Source organism: Sycon ciliatum, chromosome 2 (genome assembly GCF_964019385.1).
Source record: "Sycon ciliatum chromosome 2, ocSycCili1.1, whole genome shotgun sequence".
Taxonomy (NCBI): Eukaryota; Metazoa; Porifera; class Calcarea; order Leucosolenida; family Sycettidae; genus Sycon; species Sycon ciliatum.
The window spans coordinates 49,684,776-49,695,828 of NC_088644.1; the positions used below are offsets into that span (position 1 = coordinate 49,684,776).

At 45.8% G+C, this 11,053-nt stretch overlaps 1 protein-coding gene across 1 annotated transcript; it reads right to left on the reverse strand.

Annotated features, from left to right (window-relative positions):
- Nucleotides 1–342: 342 nt before the first annotated feature.
- On the reverse strand, nt 343–6,836 carry LOC135810938 (uncharacterized). Its single transcript, XM_065324317.1, has 7 exons — nt 6,608–6,836; nt 4,816–4,989; nt 3,588–3,747; nt 2,866–3,224; nt 2,051–2,351; nt 1,502–1,613; nt 343–1,028 (listed from the first exon to the last, which is right to left on the reverse strand). The coding sequence occupies exons 4-7, from the start codon at nt 3,052–3,054 to the stop codon at nt 875–877; spliced, it is 756 nt and encodes a 251-aa protein (XP_065180389.1). The 5' UTR covers nt 3,055–3,224; nt 3,588–3,747; nt 4,816–4,989; nt 6,608–6,836; the 3' UTR covers nt 343–874.
- Between the last annotated feature and the right edge of the window lie 4,217 nt (nt 6,837–11,053).

An 11,053-nucleotide genomic window follows, 5' to 3' on the forward strand; every position in this document is an offset into this window, starting at 1 on the left:
AGTCTGCGATGTACAACTGCTGGATTAGAAAATCGAATTATGTAGAGTTTGAGTGATTTGTTGCAGAAAATCGCTGCTGGAGGCGGAATTCAAGTGCCGGATTAAAGCGTAGAAAATGAACTGAAAAAATCCGTTTGCCAGAAAGTGTGCTGGTTTGCAAGGGTGCTGGATAAACAAGTGCCGGATTAGAGAGGGACGACTGTATATCGATCTAGCATTACTGATTACTCTCTACCCTCAGTTCTTTGTCTGAGTTATACTCATTCCAATTTGGTACAAGTATTCTGCTGTCTAGGAGCCGGGAAAGCACCTTTCCTTAGCATCCTTCAAAGCAACGTCAACTTCTGGGCTGTGCCAGAACCTATTGCAGACTGGCAGAATGTGGCTTCGGAATAAGTGAGTTGATTCATATCAAGTTTGAGCAGCGTTGTCGAAAATATGACCATAATAATAATATATGTTTGCATTGTACGGAATGAAAAGACAATGCAATGTACATGTAGTAAAGGTTGGCACATGATTCTGCACAACACAGACAGCGAGAAAGTGAAAAGCGAGCATTCAAATTAGCATTATATGCTGATATATCAAGCAGCGCTCAAAGCATTATTAGTAATAAGAATCAAGCATTAGGCGAAGATGCCCAAATAAGTGAGCCAGCGGATAGCTGAAATAGGGCATGTCGCAAAACCACTTGGGGCCGTCAGGTTAATTTTCCTGGACCGAGCCAGCCGGGAAAAAACCCTCGCGCCGACGGACGCAGTAGAGAGGGAAAAAACCGGGTGTATATCCCCAATGGCGATTAGGCATGATGTAGGCATAGCAAATGGTGAGCACACTGCGTAATGTGGAAATACACAACAGTTCTCTTAGTCTAAATCATCAGCTCCGCTTCCAGGAGTAGATCGGCGCTGTTGACTGTTTCGTCAAGGTCTGGCTTATTCAAGTCGACGTAGGTTACGTCACCAACAAATTCTCTCATCGCTTTCTCAAATGCATCGTCATCAAGCAGGTCGATGTCATCGAGCCTAGAACAGTCAAAAGAATAAGAAGTTATCTACAGCCGGTAAGACAATACGAAGGGACATTCAGATACTGCTATGGCAATGTCTTGGATGTGATTTACTCAAACTACAATGTTGTAACTGCAGTAGTAATACCTGCACCACTCATGTTTATAATTAAATCCCAAAAATGACGGAATATTAAAAGAAAAATTACGTCTAGCATGGGACTCGGGTAGACTGAAATTTTCACACCCATAGGACCTCAATCACCCTGGAGGATCAAAGTGCACATGCACCTTCTAAAGCGGTCGGCGATGAGTAGTTCAGACCTACCATACAGTTGCCTATGAAATACGGAAAATTCAATCCGCTGCGTCCATGCAAATTTGATTCGCGGCGTGAATCCAGAAATGTGCAGTGTGAAAACTCGGACACATTAACGCATGGCATGTAAGGCACAGTGTGATGAGAATTAGCCCGTAACAAGCACTTACCAATCAAATTCAGACTTGGCATCGGACTTCATAGTAGTAGTATCAGCAGTGGAAGTAACTTCACTTCCTTCACTTTGGGACACCTTCGTAGTGGCTGGGCTTTCATTCTTTGCTGAATAGTACAGATGAAGAAGCAAGAATATCATATTATTAATTAATATATTTACAATGGATCAAGCCAGACTATAGCATCTCATTAGCCATAGAATGCTGGAACATACATATCATACACGCAAGATCACCTACTACCAACCCCTACGTCAGGAATAACGCTAACTATTTGCAAAGCCCATAAACTGTATTGTAGCACACTACAGCCGTGTTGAAGCAAATAGTCTTGCTACACGAGAAGGCAGCAGAACTCACTATCCACATGTAACGAGAGGTTTAGCAGATATCCCAAAGACCATACAGTAAATGCCAAGCCGGGCCACACATATAAACAACAAGAGAAAGGTATCGCTTATGAAAAGGCACAGGAAAGGACAACAGATCTAAATTAATGTCTTCAAGCACATTTCTAATATCAGGATCAGCAATGCAACTTACCAGAAGAATGACTGCTGAGTCTTGTTATCTTAGCAGGTGGTGTCGCTGGAGTGGAACTCTTGGTAGGTCCAGTAATCAGTACTGGACTACATACATTCTTGCTTGCTGAACTGGAAACTACTGATGGTGATTCCTTTCGGGTTGAATCGGCCGGTCTTCTTTGACAGGTGTCTTCTTCAGATACAGTGCTGTCACTTATGGTCTCGTGATGCTTGCGTTTCTCAGCCAGGATTTCATCTAAAGACTTGATGCGAAGACCAGCAGCGGTGGACGGTTGTGGGGACGCTGGAACAGCAACAGGCTATAAAGCCGTCGGAAGAATGGAGACAGAAACAGAGAGAGAGAGAGAAAGAGAGAAAAAGAGAGAGAAAAAGAGAAATGTAAAACATCTGAGAGGCCTTGCATCGGCTGATGATTTAAGGCAGTGCAACATGTAAACCAGCTGCAGGACATTACACATATTACGAAGCACTATAAAGCAGTGAATATAGTTGTTAGTTATGCATGCGCTGACAGTTACAGACAGCCAGACAGACACAGACAGACACACACACATCACACACAGTTACACACAGTCACACACACATACACACACACACACACACACACACACACACACATACACACACACACATACACACACACACCTACACACACATACACACACACACATACACACATACACACACATACACACACACAATCAAACACACACACTTACACGCACACACACGAACGCACGCACGAACGCACACACAGGAACGCACACACAACTCATTCATTGATATACCAATGGATGTACATGGATACAGTACCTCAGGCCTGCGTCGTTTGGCTAACGGCTTTGTTTGGACTTCTTGCTGAACAGATGCTTTCCTTTTCGTGGGTAACAAAGCACCTGGACCACGCCTTGCAGTTTCAGATCTATGCTGTTGATTTAGCTGATCGCGAGCATGAACCCAATGGTATCGGCTTCTTGCTCGAGTTGCTCTTCTCATATCCATTCTGGAGTCAGCGGCAGTTGAGTCGGTGGAAACCCCTTGTGTTCGGGCGTGTCACAGTCTTTCTTTAGAATTGCCAATAGTCCGGATGGTAGCGCTGCGCTGTGCACTGCTGTCATCCGGTATGGCTATCAGCAACTTGAAATCAGGTGGAAGCACCTGCGCTGGTCCACCTAAAGAGTAGATAGGACAGTAAGGGTTAGCATCAATGATGCCTTTGATGGATTGTCTTGATGCTTGGCAAGCAGTGTGGATACGCCACATCCAGCAACATTGCGCTCACCACGAGCAAGAGTACGCAAGTAACCGGTAAAACGCAACTCCCGCAGCCTTTTCCGTACCAAGGACGTGTAACATGTTTGTTTTATTATATTAATTATTCAGGTGAAATGGGCCTTCTTGCTTCATACAACTTAAAGCAGTGTAGCAGCCATTTTGCGGTGCAGATTTCTATGTACTCAAAAAAGCACCTCATAAACACGCTATCATTGGCAAAAGGGCTAAGTACAGTCTTACAGCAAACAGCAAATTCTTACCTTTGACTGTATCTCCTTGGGGTGCAGTCGTAGTAAGTTGTACTTGGCCAGTTTGAAGAGGCGCATCAGGACGGGGCTTCAAATGCTTGAATGGGCAGAACGGCTTGGTACACCCCACTCGCTGAGACTCCCAGTAGCATGGCATGCGGCCACGGTCTTTCTGCAACACAGTCACCAAGACCACATCGAAAACAAAGAGACTCAGCATGCATCACCACGCACTAGACTTTCCCCAAATCAGCTCGTTTTTGCGGCCTGGTAAGCTTTTCCCTCGGCTCCAAAATACATCAGAGTTGGCTTAAACATCAGCTGATTGTTTGAATATTCGAACGTCGTGTGAAACAACTTGTTTTGTAGTCAACTAGTCCATCACAATGTCATGCAGGAGGTTTACGGTAGGAGTTTGGCTTTCGGCTTGTACAATTCGTTTTCGCAAAGCTTCCCCTTTCTTTACTTATCTTCGTTATTTATGACCCACCCAAGTTGGGTGGTGTGCTGCTTTGCTGCTTCGAACTGTAGTAAGACCACTTTGTCAAATATCGTACTGGTCTCGTAATCGTCCAGTAACAATCGACATTCTTTGTTCCGTAGGGACTGTGGCTTTTGCTCGTTTTCGTTCCGCTTGCCTTCCCCTCTTTGGTCTTTTCATAACCTTGAACCTTCCAAGTTGGAAGGCGCTCGGTTAGCGCTACGGAGATGTGTTGAAGCTAGGTGTCAGGACGTCGAATGTCTCGGTACTCTTGTCAGTTTTGTGCCTAGCTATTGCACTTTCTGACTGTATTATAACGTTAGTATCCAGTTACAGAGATGGAGAGTTACTCTAAACTCGTATCCATAATGTCCTTTACCTTTCTACATTTATTTATGGCTCAACATCCGAGTTTCAAATAATAATAATAATAATTGAAGGGATCAGTTGGGGAAGTTAACTGCCTGAAAAGAGAAACAAATCGCGAGACCCACCAGGACTCCAACCCGGGACCTTGTTTGTCATGAGCCATGCTCTAACCACTGAGCTATGGGACCGGGCTAAACCTAGAAGGCGCTGGCAAGTTTTTCACTCCAAAGGCAGCTCACACCACGTGCTACACAATCATACTGATCGCATTTGGATCTTTCTCCCTCCCCATGGCCCAGGGGACCAACCACGGTCAGTTTCTGGACCCCACCAGAAAAAAAGGCAAGAGAGTGTGCAGGCAAAGCAACCACACAGGCTCGCTTTACTTACATGTATTCCCATGTGGCGACGTGCACAATTCGGAACAATACAGCTTCCTTTGGCCCAATCTTGACAGACGTCTTCCTTGCCAAGTGCAGGTGCACTGTGTCGGAATGGACAAGCGGGTCCCTTCTTGCAGCTCGAGTAGTAGAAGAAGTAGCAATCATTACCGACTTGAGCCATCTGTTGTTCGAACATTATTTGTTGAAAAGAAACACAAATGATTCAACGACAACATTATAAAAAAATGTGGCGCAAGATGGAACTGTCGATGTAAGTTTTGTAGCCTCATGACTCCGGTTTGGGCCAAGATATTCCTTTCAATTTTTCACGTAAGATGTGCAGAAGTACCTGTATCCAGTCGTGTTATTTGTTCCTTATATTTCCAATTTCATGGCTCACCACGACCATACAAAATTCAATAAGCATCGACCTTCATTTTGAAAATATGGCGATGCCCCCGAAACCAGAGTTTGTGCAGTCATAGCGGCTACGCACCCTAGTTCATGCTGATCGATGTACACGATGTTCAGTCGAGTCCTAAATTACTGGTATTGTACGACTCCCTGGTCAAGTCTGCACAGCGAAAGGCTAGAGCCAAAGCAAATCTTATTGTTTGATGCCGGCAAAGACACGCCGAGAAGACGTCCTTTCTCCAAGCCACCTTGGTCATTTTTCTCAACCCGCTGGTGCATGTCGACCAAGATATGTCCTTGAGGTACTGGTGGACTGGGGTCCTGGCATCAACAAGAATTCGCCGCGCCTAGCTAATCAATGTTGTCGGTAGAACTCAGCGTTTCTTGATCACGGCTAGACACACTCATTTCTGTTTGGCCTCGCAGCTTTCACCCTGCGAGTGTGCAATTTCCTGGCCACAACTGAATTCCTTAGTCATGACCATGATGACAAGTGACTGGTATGATCTCTGATGGACCTAAGTCATTAGCTTGAGTCAACACGAAGGTAAACTGTTCACTTGGAACGCTAGCTGCTTCCTCAGTCCTTTCTTGTTGCACTAGCAGATATGCGTGCGAGAGGACCCAAACAGACACTACTAGATATTGGAATAAGGGACAGGTGGTCTCCGGTCCGTGATGGACAATGAGAGCTCTGATACAGAGGGGAAAAGAGAGAGAAAGAGAGTGAAAGAGAGAGAGCTACAGAGACAGAGAGACAGAGACAAAGCGACATAAGCAGAGACACAGAGAGTGACAGGGAGACCAAGAGCGAGACAGAGAGAGTGAAATACAAAGGGAGAGAGAGAGAGAGGGAAAGAAAGAGATAGTGATAGAGAGAGAGTTAGAAAGAGATAGAGAGAGAAAGAAAGAGAAAAAGTCAGTGAGAAAGGCGGAGAGGGAAATAGAGAGAGAGAGATTCGCTAGGAAGGGGGAGAGAGAGTATCGAAAAAGAGGAGAGAGAGAAAGAGGGAGAGAGAGAGTGTGAGAGAGAGAGATAAAAAGAGAGAGAGAGAAGCACAGAGAGAGAAAGACAGAGAGAGAGAGAGAGAGAGAGAGAGAGAGAGAGAGAGAGAGAGAGAGAGAGAGAGAGAGAGAGAGAGAGAGAGAGAGAGAGAGAGAGAGAGAGAGAGAGAGAGAAAAGGGGAGAAAGAGAGAGGCTTAGAGAGAGAGAAACTCAAAGGGAGAATAGTCAGAGAGGGAATGTATAATAAAGATTGAAAGGCTAAGGGGAACAGAGAGAAAAACAGAGCGGAAGGCAGAGAGGGAGAAAGAGGACAAGGGGTACAGATAGAGATATAGGACAAACAGCTTGAAAGAAGGAAGACAGACAAACAGATACTTACAGTAAATTTCACAATTCGCGGCCGACTTCACACCTAGAATCGAATAAATCCCAACTCTTCGGCAAGGACGATACTTAGCAAGGCGCTAGAGGGATCTATACAGAGAGAACCTGATTCGGATATCTGTTGGAAGACGGCAACTTACTCAGGCACGCAAATAATCAATCTCTGGTGGGAAGCAAGGTGTTTGAGGGAAGGCGCTAGAAAACCAACCGGTGACAGACACTGATCCTGGAGAACTAATTGGAGACTGTAGCAAAGCTAGGGTTTATATACATGTACCTACGCTACGTGACGTCACATTGCGGCTGGTGGTTGGCAGCACAGTCGTCGGCGTGTGGTATAACTGTAAGGGCGCTCCGCTATGACACTAGACTGGGGCTTCAATGTGAAGGACCCCACGATAGGTGGTCTGCCTTTGGGTCATTAGTTACGTGTAGAAGAGGTCGTAGGCGTATAATACTAAAAAAAAGAGGAACATGTAAGCATTAGGTCTGCACTCAGATGTGCAGCCAAGGATAATTTAAAAATAAATAAAAAGGACCAAGGAACTACAAGTGCCTCAGTTAACTGGATGTGTGTATTTGCGTGGGTACTTGCGACCTAAAACTCACCTTCGTTAATTTTAATATTGTTATTATTATTATTATAACCCCTTGAGCGCGAATTACGTGTACTTGTACAAGTACTTGTAGATCATTCGTTGTAATGCGTGGTGCTCTGTGCCGTGTAAAAGATAGCTCTATTCGAATCATTATTGAGCACTCTGATAATTTACAGAGCCGGTGCACTCTAATGATTAATTGATGTGGAAAGCCAACGTGACGTTTTGGCTTGCGCGGCTAGAGGAAGCTCTACAGCGTTCATAGTTTTGTGGAAAATCGTCGATTACATGTACATGTAGATGGGGGCGTCGCACGAGCTCCAAAATGCCAGCTTGAACAATCAGCAGTCAGCATTTCGTCGCATTTTTGCTCGAAGTAGGGGGTGTTTGAAGGCGTTATAGCAGCACTTCAGTTAGGTTCTACGAGGCTGGGACTTGGCCCGGGCACAGATGACAGGTGTTCCAAAAGATTTACCGAAACCAATTTTCATTACTCACACGGGTATGCCAGAGCATATGCGTAAACTTCCACATGTAGCTAAGCCATGCACCAATACAAGCTACAGTACTGGCTAATGAAATCCGACCCCCTAGCGTCTCGTACGAATCGCTACGCGGCTAGCGTACCGATAGGGGGGGGGGTCGTATATCAGTTGCCAGCACTGTACAACTACAAGCAATACAAGAGGTTATGGACTTTTGCATACACGTATTTGAAGCATGTACTCATGAGTCATGGAGTCATGGTACTGCTGTAGTATACTACAGTGTTGCTCATTGAAATCCAGTCAAGTTTCTCAAGTACGCGCCGGGCGTTGCACAGCCCTAGACCAGTGAACACTGGGCTGCGAAATGATGCAAGGCGCAAACTTGAGTGCCGAGACTGGATTTCATTGAGCAGCACTGTAGTATAGGGCTTCGTAGACTGTCACCCACGTGACGTGTAACCAGTTACCTGTAGGATTTCGTAGACTAGTAGCATCGTGTAGGGCTTCCGCTAGCCGCGCATGCCACAAAATCACGTTGGCTTTCCACATCAATTAATTATTTGAGTCCACGGGCACTGTAGATAATATTATCATAGTGCTCGATCATGATTCGAATAGAGCTACCCTATATAAAGGCACAGAGCACCACGCATTTATTACAACGAATGATGCGTGGTGCGCTTTGCTCATCATAACATTAATTTTTGTTTCGGGCCAAAAAATGCTGAAGTGCCAATAATTATTTACTTACTGAGAACTTATGCAGGCCAGGATCGACAAAAGCATCGAGCGAGCGAGGGCGAGCGCAGCGAGCGCACCGATACACTGACAGCTTGGCCTCGCGGCTTTTCATGCAGAGCCTCACCGGTGCCGGCCTGGCCTTGTCCTGTGACCATGGTAGCAGTGCAAGGCTGTAGTGTAGGCTGTAGTGTAGGCTGTAGTGTAGGCTGTAGTGTAGGCTGTACGGCTTTGCTTGTGAAACCAATGCGCTCTGCAGAGAGTGTTTGGTCAGCACTAATCGCGAGGAGCTGCTCACAGTCATCTGGATGACAGTGCTATGCTGTCGTCATTGTCCGCTCCAGTCCACGTAGTGCATTACCATGATTACTACAGTAAGATCAGGCGCCGAAGAACGCAGGGGCTCGAGCGCAGCCTAGGAAAGTTCTTAAAATTTTGATTCTAGCCAGACCGTTAATATTCACACGCGCGCGGCGAGTCGAGTGACGTCATGACGTTTGTCATGTACATGTACATGTAGTGCAATGTAGTACTTCTAAACTAGTGGGTGTCGTAAATGGGAATGACTGTACATGTAGCAGTTACTGTTTACACGTGTACATGACATGTACTCACCTCCCATACATGTACAATGTAGATCTACGTGTAAATTCGCAACTTCGTGTAAGTACATGTATGAAAATTTTAAAAGGGTTCTTAAATCTGATAATTCTAGCCTGGACTGTTCTTAAATTTTGCCGGTTTTCCAGCCTGTGTGTTCTTCGGCGAGGTGTTCTTCTTTGTAGTACAAGTCATCCGCGCTCAAGTCAAGGGGTTAAAAATAATAGTAACAACAATAAGAAAGGTTTGCTCCCCACACCAGAGCTCGCTCTATTCCGCCGACTTTACTTGACACTTGACTGACTCACGACTGCCATCCAGAGCACACGAGAAGTCCATCGAACCTTCGACTCGGCAAACCTGCAAGAAAGCACCACTCCCTGCTCAATACACAGTGTTTCGGGGAATTCACCCCTCATCAGTTGAGCTTGAGTAGGCTGAGGATGATTGTGCCTGAAGAGCACCACTTATATAGTCGCACCGCTTCCAGCGCGACAAACACCTCGTGAACACCAGATAGTAGCGTGAGTCAGTGTCGCTCCTGGACGGTGAGACAGACGTCGAGGACCCTCGGTCATTCGCAACGCTGTCACCTCCAAACCAACTAGTCGCAAGCCCGCGCTGGGCACAACAGTACGAAGTAGTGGTTTGCCGAGTCGAAGGTTCGATGGACTTCTCGTGTGCTCTGGATGGCTGTCGTCAGTCAGTCAAGTGTCAAGTAAAGTCGGCGGAATAGCGCGAGCTCCGGTGTGGGGAGCAAACCTTTCTTACAAATCATCGCCGAAGTCGCAACCACTACTTCGTACAGTAACAACAATAATAATAAAAATTCTAAGCACTCGCAGACTCCATTGCAGCCACTCACACATTACAGGGTACCTCACTTCAGACTCTCCAACTACGGTCTCTTCGCTGCATAAGTTCACTTCACTTCCAAAATAAATAAATAATACTAGATATAAATGGAATGCACCAAATTTTCTGGCATGGCCCATCTTCACGGTGAAAAACCATTCAACTAAAAGCCAACAAAAACTGAGCCGAGTATATATGCTGTGTGGTGCGGTAGTGCTTGAAATGTTTGTATGTGTGGAGGGTAGCAGCAATGGTGAAGTGTGTTGGTAGAAAGGGAAGGAGCGAAGGAGACCAGTGAAGAGCTGTGTCTGTAAGTGTGAATATGTGTTAGTGCGGCGTGAAGGGAAAGCACGAGAAGTGTGGTTACCAGCAGCAATGGTGAAGTGTGTTGTTGTGTGTCTTGAGCAGCAGACAACCAGACATACGCTTCACAGTGGAACACATCCAGGAGAATGCCTCGCACACATTCAGCTACCTCGACTTGTCTATCTCTGTGGCGAGTGGTGTTGTGCAATGGGAGTTGTTCGGGTGGTAGCTAACCACGGCGAACTGAATAATAAGGAGAGAAACAAAGAGAGAACTCATGCAGCGAAAAAATCGTAGTTGGAGAGTCTGAAGTGAGGTACCCTGTTATGAATAATAAAAATAACGTTTGAGGTAGGTTTGAGGTCGCAAGTACCCACGCATACACACACATCCAGCCAAATGAGGCACTTGTAGTTCCTTGGTCCTTTTTACTTTTTATAAATTATCGTTGTCTGTACATCTGAGTGCAGACCTAATACTTACATGTTCCTTCGTTTTTAAAGTGATACGCCGGTGACCTCTTCTACACGTAACAACTAGGATGACCCAAAGGCAGACCGCCTATCGTGGGGTCCTTCACATTGAACCCCAAGTTAAGTCCTTCACATTGAACCCCAAGTTAAGTCCTTCACATTGAAGACCAAGTTAAGTCTAGTGTCATCGCTGAGTCCCCTATACCACACGCTGACGAATCAGCAGCCAATCACCAGCCGTAATGTGACGTCACGTAGCGTAGGTACATGTATAAAACCCTAGGTTTGCTACAGTCTCCAATCAGTTCTGCAGGATCAGTGTCTGTCGCCGGTTGTTTTCTAGCGTCATCCTTCAAACACCTTGCTTCCCACCAGAGATTCA